General features: G+C 30.7%; 2 protein-coding genes across 2 annotated transcripts; one reads left to right on the top strand and one right to left on the bottom strand.

Moving 5' to 3' along the window:
* Window positions 1–13,541: 13,541 nt before the first annotated feature.
* On the top strand, window positions 13,542–16,768 carry LOC114291823 (universal stress protein PHOS34). Its single transcript, XM_028235697.2, has 4 exons — window positions 13,542–13,906; window positions 15,210–15,304; window positions 16,025–16,146; window positions 16,253–16,768. Exons 1-4 carry the CDS (start codon window positions 13,735–13,737, stop codon window positions 16,338–16,340), a joined length of 477 nt encoding a protein of 158 aa, XP_028091498.1. The 5' UTR covers window positions 13,542–13,734; the 3' UTR covers window positions 16,341–16,768.
* A 2,941-nt stretch (window positions 16,769–19,709) lies between these two features.
* On the bottom strand, window positions 19,710–22,699 carry LOC114291822 (translationally-controlled tumor protein homolog). The gene is made up of 5 exons (XM_028235696.2): window positions 22,204–22,699; window positions 20,883–20,956; window positions 20,540–20,668; window positions 20,292–20,449; window positions 19,710–20,096 (listed from the first exon to the last, which is right to left on the bottom strand). The coding sequence occupies exons 1-5, from the start codon at window positions 22,229–22,231 to the stop codon at window positions 19,979–19,981; spliced, it is 507 nt and encodes a 168-aa protein (XP_028091497.1). The 5' UTR covers window positions 22,232–22,699; the 3' UTR covers window positions 19,710–19,978.
* Between the last annotated feature and the right edge of the window lie 435 nt (window positions 22,700–23,134).

Genomic DNA, 23,134 nt, shown 5'->3' with positions numbered 1-23,134 from the left:
TTTTTTTATATGTAAAAATTAAATATAAAAAATTTCTTATAAAACTTGAACACTAATTTTCATTGTAAAATTGATAAATTCTAACTAACTTAATCAGACTAATTTTTTAACATAAAATATATATATATATATATATATAAATATATCATATTTATTGTTATATAAAATTTATAGAACTGTAAATTAAATCGGTTTCTATGGTTCCTATTTATGGTTCGGTTCCACAAATTTGATGGTTCAATTACGGTTCTAATTTATTTAGAACCGTAGGTTCCTTAATTACTCTAAAATCGGATCAATCCGACCCGTGTACATTCTTAAAAAATGGGTTTGGATGCCCTCAAGTTGGTTATCTCAACTTGGAATAATGTTGGGGTTGATAGGCTCATTTTGGGGTCGACTTTGGTGATCTGAACCATTTACCTTCTAATTTTCGTTGAATAGAATATTTATGTAAAAAATTAAGATAATCAAATATCAATAATTATATGTTTTAATCTCATTTGTATTACAAAAATGTATGGTTATTCTTGAAATTATAATTGTTGTTCATTTTTTAAAAAACGAATGTGATTCATCAAATATATAGTTATCGATATTCAATCTTCTTAAATTTTTTTACAAATATAATACTTAACGAGTTTTAAAAGGTGAATGTTTCAAATCACTGATGCCAATCCCAAAATAGGCCCACTAAACCTATATGCTTTCTCAAATTTGATGGCCAACTTAAAAAAATCTAATCCTAAAAAAACATTAGAATTTGAATGGACATCGTGGACACGTGTGGGAATAAAAAATTTAAAAAATCCAAATATATATTGAATTCGAATTGTTTATACTATGGAGACAAGTATTTTGAATTTTATATTCATTTTTATTATTAAAATGTGTTTTGCTTATCAATAAATTGTTTATTTGTACAAAATTTAGGATTGCCATTGCTCATAAATCAATTTTTTTTTTTTTTTTAAATGAAATGACATCGGTAGAAGACACACAAAACTAATTGGTTGTTTGTGTGATCATTAACAGAGTACATGGTTGGTACATTTATTTATTTATTTAAAAAATTACAATTCAGTGCATGTTTTTAAAATAAATTTCAAATCAATGATTTAATTTATCGGCTTTAATAATTAAAGTGATAAATTTTTTCATGACTTTGCAATTTTTTTTAGTTTTACAACTGATTTGTAATTTTTCTTTATTTTTTTACAAATAAAATTCAAAAAATATAATTCAAAAAAATATTTTTATATGGCACAAGTTTCATAGGTGATTTTTCTTTTACTTTTTCTATTGATTAGGTGGTAAAAAATATCATTAAAAGTAAAAATGATTAAAAGGGTTAAGCAAACTTTATTATCTTGCATTAATTTGATTAAAAGGAAATTTTTGCAAGAAAGTTACCAAAAAGGAAATTGAAAGCGAGATAATAATAATGGGGAAAGAAATCATATTTTTTTTTTGAAAAAAAAATGAAAGATAAGTTATAATGTTAAGAAATTTAACTCTCTTGTACATTTCACCATTCTCATGTTAAACAAATGTAGAAAAAAATGATTTTCTTTTTATTTTTATTGTCTCATTTTTCACCTCTTTCATTCCAACTAATTTTTTTTTTTTTTTTGAGGGGGGGTAAAAAAAGGCTTCACAGATAGATTAAAACTAGTACAAAGTTCTGGGGTATAACATCCCCATAGCATTGTTCATTACAGTCCAAAAATACAGGTGGTGGGAGGGGAGGAGAAAACATGAAAATTGCCATCCACCATGAACATTCCATAGTTTATTATTTGTCTCTCTAAAGATGTGCTTAATGGTTAGAGATCCGAGGCAGTCCAGCAGGAACCTACAATTAAGAATGAGATTGCTGAGATGGTGTAGTTCATTGCCATTGTTCCCTAGTAGGCTAACAAGAGCCAAGGCATCAATTTCGATATCAATGGGAGTGAGATCAAAATCAAGTACTAGCTTAAGCCCATCTCTGAGGGCCCAAAATTTTAGCTAAAAGACTAGATGTTCTGCCTATGTTTCTATAGAACCCTTTGACCTAATTACCATGGTTGTCACGAAGGAGATCCTTGTTGCAGCAAGGTTTCCATTTGCAGATCAATTAGTGTTGAGTTTGTAAAAATTGGTGGATGGGGGCCTCCAATCGCATGATGGAATTCTAAAGGTGAGAGTGATAAAAATTAGAGAGATTGTACCATTTCGTAGCCTTAGCAATGGTCCGTAAAGGTTTGAGAATATTGAGTGGACTGGGTTCAACACGCGGGGGAGAGACTATAGACCACGGGATGGAAAGAACATGAGGCTCAATTGAAAGGCAATTAGTTTTGATCCAATCAAACATATCGAGGTTACAAGCTTGGTGAGGATATGGAGAGTTTCCTAGAATTTCTTGGCAGTTATGTAATCACGTAATGCAGCTCCAATGAAATCTGTGGCAGTGTTGTAGAAGAAACAATTCCAAAGGAGTGTTACAAAGAGAAGGAGGTAAAAAGTGTGTTGAAGGTAAACACAGTTGTTGAGGAATCAAAGTGGGATGGAGGTTTTAGTAGAGAAGAGGAAGCATGTACCAAAGAGGTAGAACAGAGGATAGGGCCTAGTGATTGTCATTTGGGAAATGAGGTAAACACACAGTTGTCAGGAGACCATGATGGAAGATTTAGTTCACAACCCAAAAATTAATGTTGAGCAAGTCTTTACATCTGGTTTTATCAGAAGCTTTAGTGGATCTAAAGATGGACTTGGGCATGGCATCAATCTTGAAGTGGATTTGGCCCAAGCACTTAGTAAGAATTTAAATGGGAAGGGATTTCTGAGCCTAAATCATTCAGGCTTGGTAAGGTAACCTGCTTCTATCTCAAAACTCTTGCGGAATGAGAAGAAAAAAAGAAAGAAGAAGGTTCAGTTAGAGGGGTTCACCAGCTTTGCTAGACTTCATGGGTATAAAGCTGCAGCAGTCAGTAAGCACACCTCTAAGTCTGTCATCTATAGACCAGCAGCAGCTACATTAGCACGTTCAGATCTGTCTGAGGGTGTTACTAGTCCGAACAATGTTCTCCTCAATGAAGCTAAAGCCATTATACAATTAGGAAAATCTCTTGGCATCAATTTCAATAGGAAAGAAGATGATGTTGTGAACAAGATTATTGAACTAAAGCTAAAAGACAAAGAGAGATCCAAATAGGAGGGATAGGTCTAAAAGGAAGCAAGATGGCAACAAGTAAGCATAGCTGGAACATTCACTACAAGAAAATACACCTTTGGCGACTAAATTTTTAGTCGCCAAAAGTCCCTTTTTAGTAGCCAAATGTCAAATTTCCACTTTTCCCGACAAAATCTTTTAGTCGCCGGGTTTGTCGCGAACAGACAGTCGGCAATACCTTTGGCGACTAAAAAACATTTAGTCGGCAATACACAAGTCTTCTGCGACTAAGGTTTTAGTCGCCAATAGTCAATTCCATTTTTGGAAATTATACCTTTGGCGACTAAACTATTAGTCGCCAATAGTTAATTAATTTTTTTATTATTTATACATTTGGCGACTATTTTTTCCGTCGGCAATGCTCAATCTTTTGGCGACCACAGTGTTTAGTCGCCAAAAGCATTTTTGAAAAAAAAAAAAATTTCCCTTTGTGCCTCAGACAAGCTTCGAACCTGAGACCTCCATGTTTCCAAACCTTAACCGCACGCTCCAACCCACTATGCCACTGAACCATCTCATGATTATAGTTGCAACTAATATTATTTATATATTACTTTCACTAGTATTAATACAAAACTATATATATAAATGTATTTATATATATTCAATATAATTTATGTAAAAAATAAATTATTTATTAAAAAAAATTTAGATCACTTTTGGCGACTAAAAAAATTATTTAGTCGCCAATTCTATTATTTTTGGGCTACTAATTAATTTTCCGTCGCTAAAGAAAGTTATTCCGCCTAAAAACCTACCCTTTTGGCGACTAAACCTGTTTTTAGTCGCCAAAAACCTCCCCCTTTGGCTACTAAAGTGAATTTTAGTCGCCATAAACCTGTTTTTAGCTACTAATTTTTTTTAGTAGCTAAAAAGCTTGACCTTCAGCGACCAAACTGTTTTTAGTCGCCAAAACAGGTACAATCAACGACCAAAATGGTTTTTAGTCGCCAAAACCTTAATTTTTGGCTACCAAATGGTTTTAGTCGCCAAAAACCCTAACCTTTGGCTACTAAAAATTTTTTAGTCGCTAAAAACCCCCCCTTTGGCGACTAAACTGCCTTTTAGTCGCTAAAACCATTGCATTCGGCGACTAAACTCTTTTAGTCGGCAAAAGTGACCAATTTTGGCGACTAATTCCATTTTAGTCGCCAATTCTACGACTTTCAGCGACGAAAATTCCCATTTTAGTTGCCAATAGTGTTTTTTGTTGTAGTGATTCAGTGGGTTATAAGCAATTGTTAAGCTAGTCTTTGGGTGGTGGCAAAAAGTATTAGTGGTCTTGTGTTAGTTTCTCACCAACACTATACTTGGTCTCCTTTTTGTTCCTTTTTTCTTTCTCATCCTTATTGATGTAATCTCATATGTAACGTATGATTTCTTCATCAATAAAGATTTTCTTTGCTGATAAAAAAAAATGGAGGTTTGTTTCAAGTAAGGAATTGCAAAGTTGACACACATTTCTGAAAAAGTGTTTGTCTTTGGTGTTCAAACGTTGTTGCATAACTAGCCAACAAAAATGGGCAACTCGAGATCTTCCAAATCCAAGACAAATTTCAAAAGGGAGGGTGGAGGTGAAGTTCTTAGCGAGCACATATACAAATTTATTGTTGAAAATGCCGTCAGGAGAATTGTTTCAAGAGACTCTGTCTTCCTCTACGCCAAACCATCTAAGAGTGATAGTTTAGATTTGACTTAGGATATCCCTAGGAATGGAGAGAGAAATCTTGTCAAAGTTCCAATCATTATCCACCCAACAATCTCTTACTTTGAGATTTCTTTGCTCAAGGGAAAAAGGTCCTTTCATCAAGTTGTGCAAGGGGCTTAAACCAGTCTAGTTGACAAACCAAAATTTTTTGTTAGACATTTCTAATGAGGATTCTAGTTCCCTTGTTGAAGAGATTTCTACGTTTCGCTAAACTCCTCCAATGGTATTTTTCTCTAAGAACTTTGGACCACATAGAATCTTTCTCATTTACCAAATGCCAATTCAAATTGGCCATACAAACTTGATTTACCAAGAGGGTTTGTCTAATCCCTAACCCACCCAAATGCTTAGGTTTAGCCACATCGTCCCAATTCACCACGTGAATTTTTCATTTTTCCAGAGACGAGCCCTAAAGAAAATCCCTATTGAGTTTTTCAATAGTTTTGATGGTTTTCTTGGGAAGGAAGTTACTTTGCATGATGTAGGAGGGTACGGCCGCATTGCCAGATTTGATCAAAGTGGTTCTACTCACAAGTGAGAGCAATTTAGTTTTCCAACCCGAGTTTATTTTGAATCTTATCAATGAGAAATCTAAAGGAGTCAGCATTGGACCTATCATGGTAGATAGGGCATCCCAGGTATTTTTCTGAGGTTTTTGAACAAGTGCGGACTTGAAAAATGTTAGCTAAAGCATCATAAGTGTGGCTATCCACATTGTTTGAAAAAAACACTTTGGGTTTGGAAGAGTTGACTTTAAAACCTGAAACCTCACAAAAATTATGAACAGTGACTGCTCCAAACAGAATAAGATCATCAGAGAAGAAAAAATGGGATAGAGGAGGACCTCTTCTCACTCACATCTTGTAAATAAGATTATTTATTAGGGGCAAGGATCTTTCCCCCATTTGCATATCTCTCTCTCTCTCTCTCTCTCAATATTTGACATTGATCAATACTTTTTTTAATCAATTTAATTATTATATATAGGACAAATTATAAATATATTTTCTAAGATATACTTAAAATATAAATTATTCTTTATGATTTTAAAAATTATAAATAATCTTTTGTCAAAATTTATCATTTTACTGAGTTGACAGAAAAAATGAAATTTTAACTATCCTTCGATATAACAATAAAATTACCAAAATTGTTAATTAAAATAAATTGTTGACATCATTAAAAATTATTAATTGACTTAATAATTAATTAATAAGGAATTATTTGTTATCCGACTAAAAATTTTAAGGAACGAAATGTATTTTTTAAAGTTACAAGAGAAATTAATATTTTAAACAAACTTGAAAATATGTATTTACAATTTACCCATATATATATATATATATATAGATTATGTGCCTTATTCAATTGATGTTCAAACACTGCAATTATGGTGGAGATTCACACTAACCTTTAAATTTAGAAAAATATTATATAAATAAATTTTTTATGTAAAAATTTATTCAAAATGATGTGTTTAGAGCGTCTCCAAAGGAGGAGGTAAAAGAGCATACTGAGCCATTTTTACTAGTGCATAGAGTTCTCTCTTGCTCCCGCGGGCTTTGCATCAGAAGTGCCAAAATGCCCATTTTGATTTTGGCTCTCCATAACTAGTTAGCTTTCATTGATAGGCAAACGGTTTTCCACTGAAATTGCTCCCTCTATCATTGTTGCGTTTGCCCCAGCCCATTTGAAAAAATGATCTTTGGAAAATATTTTTTTGAAAAAAATAATTTGCATATGCAACGTCATAAAAATATTATTTATTCATTTATATATGTTTTTAATATTTTTCTTTTAATATTTAGTTAAGTTAGTTTGATTGATTAGCTAAAATTAAGAGTATAGATGGAATGCACATTACCTAAATTAGTTAGGCAAAATAAACGGGATACTTTTCTGTGTACTTTTGTAAGGTATTTTGCTTCTTCCCCTTAGAGTTGCTCTTATAGCTTTTATTCAATTACAAACAACAATGTTGAGCCTTTTTTGTAAAAATGATAAGATTCACACTATGTTATATCAATATTTATAAAATTTTGAATGATAAGTTTATTTATATATCAATACTCATGTAATTTTAACATTTCAACAATCAATGAATAATTTACAAAGGAAATCTTATTAAAGGAACATGTTCAACACCACTAAAAAAATGTTTACACTTTGGAAACCCCTGTACAAGTGTCATATATCTTTCTTTAGAGTAAACTATTTGAGCAATGATGATGACAACACAGCCACAAAAAAAATATATACATATATATATATATATATATATAAATAGCTTGAAAAAAATAAGCACCAAAAAGATATTTTTAAATTTTTAAAATTTATTTTCACTCTCGATAAAGATAAAATCATGTGAAAATGATGAGTGTTTCTTTAAATTTTCTACACCAAATTAATTTTTATTTTTTGAATAAAAAAATTATTCTGAAAACTAAACCAATATATATATATATATATATTTATAAAAAAAAAAAAAGACTTTCCGCTAGTTAAACAAAAATCCTTTCCACTCATAAGAAAACCTCAAAATTTTGTTAAGAATGTATTTTGTGATAAAAATTTTAAATTATCATTAAAAATTAATAATTAATAACATGTTTTAATAGTATTTGATGAAAAATATCATTAATTCTTATAGGACTTATTAGATAATAAATTCACTTGTTAAGACCTATACACAAGTCTCATTGAATTTATATAATATTTTAAATAAAATTTATGGGTATATAATATTAATGCTAATTAAATTGCTTTATTGGAGGTTTATTAGGGTGTGTTGTTTTGGTCATGGTGGATCTCAAAGTGGACCCTTGAACCTCCTTTATTTGAAGTGGCCTAACTTGTCATGCCTTTGAGTACACTTCTTTATTTTTTATAAAGTCTTTGCTTTAACTTAAAGCATGTGAGGTTGAGATATCCAACCATTATTATATTTCAAATTTGAATTAAAGCTCCCATTTTTCCTTGCCTTAGATTAGATCCTGCATCCTTTTGAGACATGCATCCACCGCCCCTTCATAGTACACAAATAATTACAAAATAGTGGAAAGTGAAAAAATTATTTATCAATAGACGGTAGTGTAACTTTTTCAATGATTTTTTAACACGGAATAAGTTGTACTCTTGTGTGTCTCTTACCCTTTCATAATTTAAAAAGAAAATATGAGAGAAAGAAATTACAAGACAATAGAAAGTGAAAAAATTATTTATCAAAATGTGAGAGTGTAACTTTCGTTGTGATTTATTTGCACAGGGTGCAAAAAGTTGCACATTCTGTATATTTGTAATTATTTTTATCTTTATTACCAAAAAAAAAGTAATTATTTTTATCGTCTATATTGATTTGTAATTTTCTATGAGTCTAATAGATTCAGTTGGATTATTTTACTAAGTAAAAAAAATCATGTATTAAGTTCAACTTAATAATGATGTCGTGTGTTCATATAAAATTGATTGTAGTTCCTTATCATATGTTGAAATAAAAATAATAGGGCTCACTATCCACATAAGGGTGAAAAATTCTCCCAATGATGTATGTAGCAACCGCTTCAACTTGGACCAGCTTTTTAGCCCATTTGATTTGGTAACAACTTTGGTGCTTTTATAATTTTTTGGCTTTTCCATTGGGAAATGACTAAGTTGTCCTTCAATGTTTTTATGATTTTTACATTGTTATTTTTTAAATGGTTGGAATTCACACACTGATGAAGGACAAAATAGTAAACCATTACATCACTATGTTGTTACCAAAAGGACCTAAATAAGCTATTAGGTGAGTTTTTTTTGATATTTTTGCCCAAAAAAGCCATGCCAAATGTATAGCAAAAAAATTGGGCTTTTTAGCTAGAAAAAACACCTAAAAAATAGCCAACAAACAAGGTACAAAAGGTTATGGATATGTTTATGGTATTATAGCTATGGTTGTCAGTAGGGGGTGAGACTTTAATGTGCAATCCTTAACAAGACTCGAACCATACGTTTAGGGTGCGTTTGTTTGGATGGATTGGATAAGGAGAGATTATAATTTATCGGACTATTAATTCTGAGATACATTATCCCGAGATTATTTAGTTGGACTAAATTTGTATCTTATGTTTGTTTAGTCAAGGGATTAGATGTCTGGATTAGACTATTTTTAGTTATCCAATATTTGTTTGGGATATTATGGAGAATGATAAATGCTTAAATGACTACTTTATCATTTTCAATTATTTATTAAGTAATAGCAATATTAAACATAGCTTTAATATTTTAATTATTTTTAACTAGATTAAATAAAAATTTGTTTTATTTTATTTTTTGCACAATATTTTAATTTATTATTTTCAATTAAATTAAATTTATAATTTATAATTTATATTTTTTATTTAATATATAATTTTAAATTAACGACAATAAAAAATAATTTTATTTAATATATAAATTAAATTTTCAACAACACTAAAAAAATTTAATTTATAAAGCCATAATTTATAATTTATTATTTTTAAATAAATTTAATTTATAATTTATATTTTTTATTTAATATAGAATTTTAAATTAACAACACTAAAAAAATAATTTAATTTAATATGTAAATTTAATTTTTTAACAACACTAAAAAAATTTAATTTATAAGGCCATAATTTATAATTTATTATTTTTAATTAAATTAAATTTATAATTTATAATTTATAATTAAAATTTTTTATTTAATATATAATTTTAAATTAACAACACTAAAAAATAATTTATAAATGTTCAAAAGACTATTTTATCATTTTCTAATTGTTTGCTAAGTAATAGCATGGAGGGTAAAATAGACATTTCAGAAAATAATCCCATGGAAACCAATCTCATGGTTTCTATCCCACCCTCCCCCATGGGATAGGATCGTCTCATATTTGTGGAAATAATAGTCTGGAAGGATTATTAGTCCGGAACAAAAAAAATAAAACAAACAATGGAGGGACTAATAGTCCAATCTCATTCCCTAATCTTTCAAAACAAACACACTCTTAATTAAAAGAATAGGATTAATCATTGTCACGAAAATTAATATAACACGATTCGACAACACGAATATTTAATGGATTATGTTTGGATTAAACATGTATACTCTAAAATGAATATCTCTATGTACGTAAAAATTCATGTTGAATCACATAAATCTATTATTGACTCATATGTAACTCAAATGCAACCTGCATATAATAGCCATAGGATCTTAAATGGTTTATTTTCTACCATTGGATTAAATTATATATCTACATAACATGTAATCATTAATATCATAAGTTGATTGTGAGAAATTGAGCCCCTCTCTCTCTCTCTCTCTCTCTCTCTCTCTCTCTCTCTCTCTCTCTCTCTCTCTCTCTCAACCATAGTAAATGCGTCATGTTTGGATTGACACAATTATAAGTGAGTCATGTGAGTGTCAACACATAATTAAATGCGTCACATTAAAGTTTGAATATTTTAAATACAAATTTAAAAATATGAAAACAGTGTACGAATCCCAGCCCTACTTGTCATATTTGATTTTTTTTTTTTTTTTTTTTTTTTTTTTTTTTTTGGGGGGGGGTTCTTTTAACAATATATAGCAGACATATAACTCCTTGAGGAACACATGTTCATATTATTGCCATTGCCTTAAAAAGTGTAAACAAAGAAACTACAATAATTGGTACTATGGATTTTTTTGGAGTCATCTCAGCCATCAGTGAATAACAGTAACTTGTTTTAAATTTGCATAGATCATAGAAATTGCTTTTTCTGGGAATGGGAGTACTATATGCTTCATGTGAGAGATTAAGGTGTTGAACCTTAAAAAACAAATAAATAAATAAAGATCGTTTCACCTTTCATGTTCAGCTACAGAGTTAGTGGTCTCTTTTTTTTTTTATCGATAAATGTTAGTCGTTAATTGTTAAATTAGTACTTATAGGAGAAAATCTTCTCACCATTAACAAAACACCTAAGTGTTTGCATTATCTTAATTCAACTCCCATAAGAAGAATTAAACCTATGAGCTCATTGGAACTAAACTCTAAAAAAGGTATGGTGACCAACTAGATTAGGCCGAGTTGGTTGAGTTAGTGGTCCTCTTGTCTCAACAAAATATGCAAATTCGACTCTTTATAGTGTGAAGTTCTTATGAGCATAGAGGACAAAGATTGTTTACTTAATTCTATTTACAATATTTTTATTAAATATTGATTCGTGGTTAGAGCATCTCCAACCGTGAATCAAAAATTTCACCAATTCTGAGTTCAAAAATGACCATTTCCTGAATTTGATACTTCAGGCTCCAACGGTTCACCTTCACCAAATCTATCCCGGGACAACCGGGTGGTCGACCGGCCGGTTGACCGGCCGGTTGACCGGTTAGGCCAAAAAAATATTTTTTTTTTTTTTTTTTTGCGAATTGTCTGAACTTTTTTTGAACTTTCTGAACTTTTTTCGGGACAACCGGGGTGGTCGACCGGCCGGTCAACCGGCCGGTTGACCGGTTAGGCAAAAAAATTTTTTTTTTTTTTTTTTTTAACGGTTTGAACTATTTTTCTGAACTGTTTGAATCTTTTACTGGTTGACCGGTTGGTCAACCGGCCGGGCAACCGGTTGGTCGACCGGTGTAGCATTTTCAACGGTCAGTAACAGTGATTTGGTAAAATCTGTGTCTTGATCTCAGTTTGATGTCTTGTTTGCTGAATTCTCATTTTGGTATGACTTTGGTGCAACCGTTGGAGCGTGAAAAAGTGGGTTTTTCATCAAAATTTAAATCTGATGCTGGGTTTGGTTCAGCGTTGGAGATGGTCTTAGTGATAGCAATTTGCCCGCCTCACATCTCCCGAGTCAAGAGTCTCTCCTTGCGGCCTTGTCCTTGCGTTAGTCCTTGCAGGCTTTCGGGCCTATTTTTAGGCCTAATTTTGATAATCCGAACCGATCATATTTTATGATTTATTCAGTATATCATACTTGTAAAAAATCAAGTTAATCGGATATCAGAAAGTATGTGTTCGGAAAACTATTTATTAAATTATTTAAAAAATAGTTTTTAGTTCAATTTTTCGAACACATACTTTCTGATATCCGATCAACTTGATTTTTTACAGGTATGATATACTGAGTAAATCATAAAATATGAACGGTTCAGATTATCAAAATTGGGTCTAAAAGTAGACCCGAAAACCTGCAAGGACGGGCGCAAGAAGGGAGGCTGCAAGGAGAGGTTCCTGATTCACATCTCCCACCCTGCCATTGCCTCGGTTCTTGTGAATTTTTTTCCGTAGGGCACAGTATTTGCTTTCCCTCTTCTATTTTTCCAGCTTGGCTCCGATTATCTTAAATAAACAACTTATATATATACATATAATTTAATTTGTATATATACATATAATTTAATTTGTTAAATTCAGTAAGTGTAACGCACCAAAACATTGATATATATCTCATTTTTTTACTTCTCTATCTTCAATTTTAAATCTTTTAATTTTTTTACTTCTTCATATTTGATCTCTTATACGTTATATCTTCGCTTTCTATTATTACCATCTCTTTTAAAAAATAACTAATTTTCTCCAACCGATAAAGTAAGGGACATGAATGGAAGACTACAAACTTACTCCCATCCTGTCTCACCCAGTTGCCATGCCCACCTGCAGTGGCGGAGCCACTATGTGACCAGGGGTCACGTGCTCCTTAGATTTTTTTTTATTTTTTATTTTTTTTATATATGTATATAATAAAATTTTAAATAAAAATAATATTTAAAATAAAATGTCAAGGGCATTTGTAAATTTATAAAAACAATAATGATTGTTTTATTGAAAATGAAGTGACTACAACAAATTATATTTTTATGTATGAAAATTTTGTAAGAAAATCTTAGGCCAAGTTTGGCATACCCAAATAATTCATCTTTTTATCTTTTTTCCATCACATCACCTCTCTACTTTTCTGCACATCTTTTCTTAAAAAGACAAAAAGTACACTTATTTAGGTCATCCCAAACAACCCCTTAATATAAAGGTAATATCCATCATTATTGATATGCAAATATAATTAATCTTACTATATATATGTAAAAATTACTAGAGTATTAGTTATATTTGCATGTAGAGTTCACCCTTCATATGTTGTTTTACTATTGGTTGATGATATCATAAGTCAATAATGAGGTAATATCACTATTATATGAAATTTTTATTCAAATTTTGTAAAAATTTGATTTATTTTACTATTATATAATTTATTTTAAGACTTAAATATATGACTTTTTACATTGTCCATGATACACTAGTTACACACAATACTTTCTTTTCGATTTTACTCGAAATTAATTGTAAAATTTTATGTGAAATATTTTTATAATAATTTATTTAAATTTTCTGAATTATTATTATCTTTTTAAAATTATAATCAATAAGTGCCCCTTCTGATTTATTTTCCTTGTCTCTGACGCCGCTGTCAACCCGTGTCACTTGCATCATTGTTCCACCAATTATTTCTTCATTTTAACAACTCAAATATTAAATAACTAGACACTCACTTAGCTGAGCCCGAGTCTTAGGGCTAATAACACAACTACTTCCTTAAATAACAACTACCTCAAATTTATCCATCAATGGCGGTTTATCAAACAACAAAACACCACAAATCCAAAACAAAAACTCTCTCTATCTCTACTCACATTATTTGCCCTTTATAAACACCTCTTTTTTCCAATTCTCATTTCTAAAACAAAATCGATCTTTGTTCAAAACATCTAATACAGATACAAATACACATACATATATATAGAGAGAGGTAGTTGTCGATGGCGGAGAAACAAGTGATGGTAGTAGGGATCGACGACAGTGAACACAGCTTCTATGCTCTGGAATGGGTTCTTGAACATTTCTTCAATCCTCCTAAGAATTCTGTTTTCAAGCTCGTTGTTGTTCATGCTAAAAGTGCTCCTAGCTCTGTTATTGGACTCGCTGGACCCGGTATATATATAAATTTTAAGTTGTTATTATTATTTTTTAATTAAATAGTTATTTCAACAAAATTATGGCCATAAAATTTAGGAAAATGTTTTGGACGATTAATTTTGAACTCCCAAGCAAACCCTAATGATGCAGTATAAGTCACATTATTTCGGAATCCCACTAAAATATAAAAATTATCTAATAAGTGCTTGTCATGTCATTAAGAGTTGATGTTAGGAATCCAAAATTGGTGAGATATAATATTACTGTAAAATTAATTACATAAAATAATTCGTGCCATACATATCATATGATAGGGTCCATCATAAAAAAAATATTTTCACTCAGATTCCTCCACTTATGTTTTTGATTTTCAGTCCGTAAAATTTTGTAGTTTTTTTTTTAATTATTGCTATAAGAAAAAAAAAAGGGTTGGTCATCGATTTAAAACGATTTGAACTTGGATCGATCTTTATGATCCATACTATTTAATTTTTAGTATTTTTTTTTTGAATATATCATTTATATAAAAAAAATTAAATTGATTAGATATCAGTAATCACATATTTGGGTTAAATTTATCTTTAAAAAACTGAACAATAAATATGACTTTAAGAATTGTTTGTTCCTTTTTTAAAAACAAATGTGATCTAAATATATGATTATCAATATTTAATCAATTAAATTTTTTATATGAATAATTTACATGAAATGTATTAAAAATTGAGCTACTCAGATCATAAAAATAAATCTAAGATGAGCCCAAATTCCATTAAACTGGACCTTCAAATCCAATTAAAGAACCAGATAAAAGCCTTCTCCAAATCTTAAAGAAAAATTTTAATAATGAGAGAAGGTCAAATTCATCTTCTATTAATGAGCCATCATTATAAATCATTGTTTCCCATATTTCATCTTCTACTAATGATTTTTTCTTTTTAAGTTCAAAATTGATTATAGCAAGGTTTGATTTAGGTCAAATTTGGCAAGTTGTCAAAAAATTAAAAAGCTAAAAAGTTATTCAAAAAGTTAAAAAGTTATCACTATTCACCAAAAGTTAAAATTACGGCTGCACAATTTTCAATCTTAATTTTTCCCTACACACTAATTTATATAATTTTTTAATACACATTTTTTCATAAAAAGTCAAAAAGTTAACCCAAACAATCATATTTTTTTTCTCAATTTTTTAGTCTAAAAAGTCAAAATGTATACTTATTTAAAACATTCCAAATAATTCCTTATTTATTTAGGATTTTATTTATTGTGTATTTATGTAGAGTTACAATATCACGTTTTATGTTATTAACATTTGATGTAGCATCCGGGGATGTTATACCAATAATAGAAGCTGATTTGAAGAAGGCTGCCCAAAGGGTTGCCGAAAAGGCTAAGTCTCTCTACAGTAGTAAATCGGTAAGTCTATTATTGTATCATATTTGGTTTGTTTACAATGTGTTTGGTTGGGAAGTTTGGAGAAAAATTTAGAAAGAAAAAGAGAAAAATTGTGTGAAATTAAGTGAAATTTAGGTATATTTTATTCACATTTTATTTATCTTTTTCTATTTTTCTTTTCAAATCCCCTCACCAAACATAGTATTAAATTAATTTTTGTAAGAACATCCAAATACATCCATACAAACACCCCCCCTCCACATGTGGTGGCAAGACAAATACACTAAATTTTTTTTTAAAAAAAACATAATTAAGTCAAGTGTAAATTAGAAATATATTTTTTGAAATTTATTTAAAACACGAATTAACTCCTGTAATTCTAAAATTTACATCCCACCCTTTCAAGTTTATAATTGCATAACAAATGATCTATTTTATTAATAAATCATCAAACTCAATCAACAGTTTTTAATGATATCAGAAATATATTTCAATTAACAATTCAGGTAATTTTATTATTGTATAGGAAAGTAGTTTGAATTTTCATTTTTTTTATTAATTCTGTTAAATAAAAAATTCTAACGAGAGGTATTTATAATTTTCAAAACCATAAAAGATAATTTAAATTTTAAACAAATCTCAAGAGATACATTTGTAATTTATTCTTTCAAGCCAAAGAATCCATTATTGTGTGAAACTGTGATTTATAGTTTGTCATATTCCAATTGACTATGTATGTAGGTGGAAGATGCAACAGTGGAAGTGGTGGATGGAGATGCAAGGAATGTTATGTGTGATGCAGTGGACAAACACCATGCCTCTGTCTTGGTTCTTGGCAGCCATGGTTATGGAGCTTTCAAAAGGTATATAATATAGTTTATCCAAATCAATTGTTATGAGAGAGGTTAACATTTAGGTTTATATTTGAGATGTTTCTCAGTTTGGTTTTGGTTTTTGTTTTTTGAGCAGGGCGGTTTTGGGCAGCGTGAGTGACTATTGCTCCCACCATGCTCATTGCTCTGTGATGATTGTGAAGAAGCCCAAGGCCAAGCACTAAACACCCCCTCTCTCTCTCTCTCTCTTCTCTCTCTCTCTCTCATAATAACTAGATTTGATAGATAATTTTTACATTGATATAGATGTGAGATAAAATGTGACTCTCACATGCGCATTTTATCTTATATTTATGTTTTATAATGTGAAAATTATCTGTATACTTGAATTTATTCATTGAGTAAGCACTTGTTATCTAATGTCTACTATGCCCTTTTTTTTTTTCCTTTTTTTCTTTTTGTTTCCTTTGGCTAATAGTACAAACATGAAAAAAATATTTTAGTGGGATGTGGGTTTTTGTCCAGAATGAATGCAATGTGTTCTGTGCATTTTTTTAAGAATTTTTGTATTTTTTGTATTTTTGTTCTTCTTTGAGTTTTACTAGGTTGGGTTCTATGTACCCCCAGTGAAATAATAATATAGCCCATTGAATATATAGAGTTGTATTTTATTTGGGTATGTCTTTTTTCTTTTTATTTCTTTTTCTCATTTTTGAGTGTATGTTTCATTACTTGAAATAAATAAATAAATAAATAAATTGCAACTCAAAACAAAGCCCAGAGAGGACAACAAACGTTAAAGCACAAGCCTCTAGCTCCAAAACATTTTCACACCATACTTATTATTGTTATTTATTTATTAGTATTATTTGTTTTTTTGTCTTTTGATAAATATTAGGCCTATTCTTAATGTTGTTTTGGTTGGGAAATTTAAGAAGAGATTTGAAAAAATAAATAGAAATGAAAAATGTGTGTGAAATTAGATGAAATATAAATATATTTTGTTCATATTTCACCCATATTTTCCCTTTCCCTTTCCCTTTTCAAAACCCTTTCTTTTTCTAAATTCCTCAATCAGGCCCCGTTTGTTTTGGAAGATAGAATGGAGGAGATCGATAGTGAGGGGATTAATAGTGAGGGGATTGTTAGTGAGGGGATTGATAGTGAGGGGGATTAATAGTGAAGGGATTGATAGTGAGGGGATTAATAGTGAGGAATTGTTAAATTATTTTTATATAAAATAATAAAACAAATAAAGATATATAAAAAAATAAACATTATATTTAAAAAAAATTCCCAATATAAAAAAAATAAAAAAAATTTCTAATTCCATCACTATTTTTCTAATACCATCTCTACCTCCTCCTTACCAATCCTTCTTCCTCCTTCTTACTAATACCAAGGGATTATTAATCCCCTTCCTATCTCTCAAAATAAACACTTCATTCTCAATCTTTTCTTCACTATCAAACTCAATCTCCTTCCCATAACCCTAAACAAACAGAGCCTCAAACACAGCGTAAGAGTAAGTCAAAGCATCATGGCAAATCCATTATAGGGCATGAAACCTCTTGTCCAAATCTTTGGACAAGGTTTGAGCTTGTGATTTGAGGTGTACATGACCTCTAAGAGCATCTCCAACGGTGTACCAAATGTTTCATCAAATTTGAGTCAAAAATGGGTCATTTTCTTAATTTGATACTTCGCGCTCCAACGGTTCAACATCAAATCCGCTTCATCAAATTTGCGCTGGGCAACCGGTTGGTTGACCGGCCGGTCAACCGGTAACGGCAAAAAAATTTTTTTTTTTTTTTTTTTTTACCTGTTTGAACCTTTTTTTTTTTGAACTTTTGGTGGTCGACCGGGTGGTCAACCGGGCGGTCGACCGGGTAGTCGACCACCTAGGCAAATTTTTTTTTTTTTTTTTTTTTGACTGGTTTGAACCTTTTTGTGAACGGTCTGAACTTTCTCCGGGGCGACCGGTTGGTTAACCTGTTGGTCAACCAGATGGTCGACCCGTTCGTCTCATCCCAACGGTTAGGAACAGTGCTTTGGTGAAATGCTTCGCCTGCACTCAGTTTGGTATCATTTTTGCTGAATTCTGGATTTGATATCGATTTGGTGAAACCGTTGGAGCTTAAAAAAGTGACTTTTTCATCAAATTTTAAATTTGATGTCAGGTTTAATTCACCGTTGAAGATGGTCTAAGCTAACCCTATTCTGTAATTGGACAATTTAAAAATTTTTCCAGCAACATAAGGGTGGGTCGAAGGGTCATGGCAAATCCATTATAGGGCATGAAACCTCTTGTCCAAAGAATATCCTTGGACAAGGTTTGAACTTGTGATTTGAAGTGGACATGACTGCTAAGCTAACCCTATTCTATAATTGGACAACTTAAAAGTTTTTGAAAAAATAATAAGTGTTTAGTTTCAATTTTCTAAATTTATTTTTTAAAAATTGAATTTTTTTTTTCGTATTTTTTATTTTTAGTAAATATTTATAAAATTTTAAGCAATTGTTTTTTTAATCTTTTTAGATACACCTTATTTAGATATATCTAAAAAGTAAAATATTTATAAAAAAATATTCTAAAAAATTAATAAATACACAAAAATATGAAAAATATACTAAATATTTGTATTTTTTTTATATTTTTGGTATTTAGTAAATTTTTTAAAGATTTTTTCACAAAAATTGTACTTTTTAAATGTATTTATGTTGAAAGTGTCTAAAAAAAATTTTAACAAAAAAATTTGTTTAAAATATTAAAAAAATTCAATGAAAACAAAAGAAAAAAAAATAAAATTTTCTGAAAAATAAATTCTGAAAACAAAAACCAAACAGAGTGAATACATATAATGAGATTTTCTAAATCTATAGCTCCCCCTCTTTGTACAAAGATTTTTTTAAGGCACACAAAAGAATCACACACATACATCTCTATTGCTTACCGAAACATAGGTCTTCACCTTCATAACGTGAAGTAGCTTAACCCAGGCTGTTTGAAACTATATAACACTAAATCCGCAAGTAATCTATTAAATCTGAAGTTTTGAGCTATTCTCCTTGAATAATTAATGTCCAATCCATGCATATCAAATCCCTAAATACAAAGGAAGCCTAAAGTCTTTTATAAATTACAAGGAAGTAACAAAAGTGACATAATAGCAAGAAGAATCAATTACAAATAAGACACACAACAAAAGAGACTTAAGTGAATGAGATAAATTGCATACGTTTATGACTCGCACCAATTCCACCATGCTAAAAGAATAAGAGTCAATTCCACTATGCTAAAAGAAGAAAAGCGTATAATTCGACTAATTAAATATGCAACTGCATGGGGTATACAATACTAATCAGACTATACAAACCCAACAACTAAAACATTCCGAGAATAAAATACAATTGGCATGGGGTATGACAACACAAAAGATTTTTCTATTTGATGCAAAGGCCAAATTCAGAGTCAGCAAACTACAAAAGTACTCATACATGCCTTATCAGGATTCCTCAAAGCACTTGCAAGAGGATGCCTCCTTGTGCAACAGACTTTTTTTGCCATTATCAAAGTAGCACAATGATAGATATAAGAACAACAAAACAATATAAACTTTCTTCTTATTTTTTTCCCTTTTTTGGGTAAGCTACAAAGTCCAATATAAATGCAAAACACCATCAGGGCAACCAGAATATCAAATAAACGCCAATGCATGTTACAATCCAAAGGTTGCATAAAACAGTAACTGACAAAATTCTAAGTTGCATAGTACAAAAATCCAACAAAAACTGGCACGATAAAAACATAAACTAAGACAATGGCTCCAAACCAAAGCCTGGCTATTAATATTCCATCCTCTCAACACTTGACTTCCTTCAAACCATGACCGAAGTACAAAAATGTTGGGTCAGTAGCACCATCCTTGTAGTATGCAAACACTATGGTACTGTCATCATGCATGCTCTCCCCGACAAAACTGCAAAACAACATGTTCAACTTCATTAAGTTCCCACCCCTAGATTCATGGTATATCATCAGCAAGAAGATGCAAGTTTTACCATCTTTAATTTATTTCTTTTGGGAGGTGATGTTATTAGGTAAGACGATCAAGTTACGACAAATACTTGAGATGGGGAACAAGGATGACGGTAAACAATAACAGGGCACTTACAATTGGAGGTCACTTAGCTTCGAGAGCAAGAACTTAGTTGCTCCCTCGATGTTCTTCTTAAATTCGTCTTGCTTGTCTCCCTCCAGCTTGGGTGTCAACAACTTGATGTACTTCTTTATATATGCAACGAACAGCTTCTTATCGAAAGGAGGTTGCTCCTGCAAACGTCACATGCTAACGTGTCACGCGCTCAAAAACTCACATTAGGTTGCTTCTAATGTAGAGACACGAAAAATGGTTAAACTAACCTGGAGCCTGAATGTGTCAACAATATCAACCACTTTGACGGTTTGATCATCAACACCCTCATCTTCACCACCACCTTCGGCAGAAGGGTTAGCACCAATGTCTACATCAACTGCTCCCTGAACAACCCACTGCAACATGCCAATAAATTCATATAGCAAATTAAAACACATATCCATCATCCAACATTATCTCACTAAAATATCCAACAGATAAACTAACATAAGTGAACAACAAAGTCCAACAACATTTAACTATTTAAGTAACAAGCTTCATTAGCATGAATAAGCAATATAATATCGTTATTGAGCATAAAATAGCAAGGAGGTGAAAAAAACTACTAACCTTCCCCTCAACTTCCCACAACACTCCATTATGGATTTCCTTGTATGGAAACGAATCCGAGAGAAGCTCATCCCCTAGAATTGACAAACATGATCCATATAAATAGTAGAACAATAAATTCATTCCTATGTGACTTAGATGAAACGAAGCATGACCGTAGAACATAAAATAGAAATCAAACAGAGAAACGAGATTCATGATTCGACACGATTCATGATTTGCTATTTTAACAAAAAGACTCAAGATTCAATATGAGTCACAATATTTTAACAAAACTATTCACGATTTGACAACACACAACATGCATAATCACAATAAAAATTCCTAAGCAAAGAGAATATATTTTTTTGTATATGCGATATAATTACCATGGCTTTTTTTTTTTATAGGAAAAAAAAATTCAATATCAGGGTCAAAGAAAATTTATTACTTTAAAAAGTAAAGTTCAAATTTGGTCATGTCAATTACAATAAGGCCATCTCCAGCCCTTACTCATATTTTTACTCAAACTTTAGTAAAAATATCATTTGATATAGAGTTCTCCAATAGACAAACTCAAGTTTGAGTGGAAGTTTGATAAGTGGCACAATTGTAAATTTAGAAGGTATTATATCACCCCAAATTGTCTATAAAAAATTAATTTTAAAAATGGGTCTCTATTGATTTGGGTAAAAATTTGACTAAGTTCGTTTTGGTATGAATTTGAGGAAAAGGGTGGAGACTGGAGAGAGATTTTGAGCATCTTTACTACAATTTGAGAAAGGCACCAATTCTTTCATATGAATTAAGGGCTAAAAGTGAGCTCCAATCATTTTCATCAAACTTGTATCAAAAGGCAAAATTTTTACCAAATTAAGGATGAACCAAATCCTTCACCAAATTTCAAGCAGTGATATTTTTACTCAAATTTGATGAATTTTTAAAAATAGTAAGGAAATGGTTAAAACAAGTTTTTAGCACAACTATGAAATTTTTCAAAAAGATTTGATGGGAAAAAAAAAAAATTTAAAGTAAGGATTTGAAGTGTTCCATACGAGATCAAGTTTTTAATCAAACCCTCACTCAAATTTGACGAAAAAAGGAAGAGTAAGGATTGGAGATGCTGTAACAAGGACCATAATCAGATCCACCATATGAAACAATACTAATTGATCTAAAACAAGTTTGATCAAATCAAATGACTATTAAATTTTCATAAATCGCCATCAAATAATTAAACTGAATATAGATCTAAAAAAAAACTAATTTAAATATACAATAAATTGAACGCTATATAGCAGAGAATACTATATAGATACATAGATCAAGAAAGAGAGATTACCGGTAAGCAAGTCCTGGTAGACCAACATGATTGCAGAGCTAGCTCTCGGATCGTTAGGATAGAGATGGAGGAGAGGTAGGAAAGAGGAGAGAGAGAGGGGCGGAGAAAAGAGGAGAGAGAGAATATAAAAGGCGAGGGTTTGGGGAAGAACGTGTCTAATTACGAAAACAGAATCACCTTTTCCATTAATTTCTAACCATGTCTTTTTCTTTTTCTTTTTTGTTTTTAAGCCCCAATTGAAAAATAGTTGAGGCTCCTCTTAAAAATCACTTCTAATAACTAATGAAATATCTGATAAATATTAATAAATTTTAATTTTATAAATATTTCATTATATAAAATTCAATTTTAATGTCATATCATCTTGAGTAATTTAATCATAATAAATTAATAGAATGTAACATTGTTGAGCATCAATTGTATTTTTTTTTTTGGTTATATCGAAAAGAAAAACACAAATCAAGGGCTAAGCCCGTTCAATAGATAAACCAATCATGTCCCTTACTAGCAAATTCCTAATTTCAGCTAGTGGTAAACCACCAGGTTGTTCTGCTCCGAGTTTGGCTAGCGCGTCTACACATAGGTTGACTTCTCTCCAAATGTGTTGGATTGTGTATTCATAGCCTCTTAACATAATTTTTGCATTATCCACCAAAATTTCTGAAGGGGCAATTGGCCACGGTTTCTTCCTTTATCAGCTTCACGACTTATGTTGTATCCGTTTTTATTAGTACATTGTATAAACCTGATTAATGGCGAATTGTACAACATTGAGGCTGTTAATTAGAATCTCTTAACTTTACTTACTTGTCAAATTATATATTTTATGTTTGTTTAATGTCAATTAGGTTGTACATAATCGGAGCATAAAATGGGCAAAAATACAGAATTTGGAGAGAAAACAGTTTCCCGCATGTGCGTTAACATTTTT

Source organism: Camellia sinensis, chromosome 7 (genome assembly GCF_055761805.1).
Source record: "Camellia sinensis isolate YWXY chromosome 7, ASM5576180v1, whole genome shotgun sequence".
Lineage (NCBI taxonomy): Eukaryota > Viridiplantae > Streptophyta > Magnoliopsida > Ericales > Theaceae > Camellia > Camellia sinensis.
The sequence above is the reverse complement of the archived record's forward strand: the minus strand, read 5'-3'. Positions and strand labels throughout refer to the sequence as shown.

Bases quoted from the DNA above. Each gene is read 5' to 3' on its own strand.
- LOC114291823 (XM_028235697.2), top strand. From the start codon at position 13,735: ATGGCGGAGAAACAAGTGATGGTAGTAGGGATCGACGACAGTGAACAC. The intron at 13,907-15,209 runs GTATATATATAA...CATTTGATGTAG, and splicing joins TATTGGACTCGCTGGACCCG to CATCCGGGGATGTTATACCA. The intron at 16,147-16,252 runs GTATATAATATA...TTTTTTGAGCAG, and splicing joins GGTTATGGAGCTTTCAAAAG to GGCGGTTTTGGGCAGCGTGA.
- LOC114291822 (XM_028235696.2), bottom strand. From the start codon at position 22,231: ATGTTGGTCTACCAGGACTTGCTTACCG. The intron at 20,669-20,882 runs GTTAGTAGTTTT...GGCATGTTGCAG, and splicing joins TGTGGGAAGTTGAGGGGAAG to TGGGTTGTTCAGGGAGCAGT. The intron at 20,097-20,291 runs GTAAGTGCCCTG...GTTGTTTTGCAG, and splicing joins AAGCTAAGTGACCTCCAATT to TTTTGTCGGGGAGAGCATGC.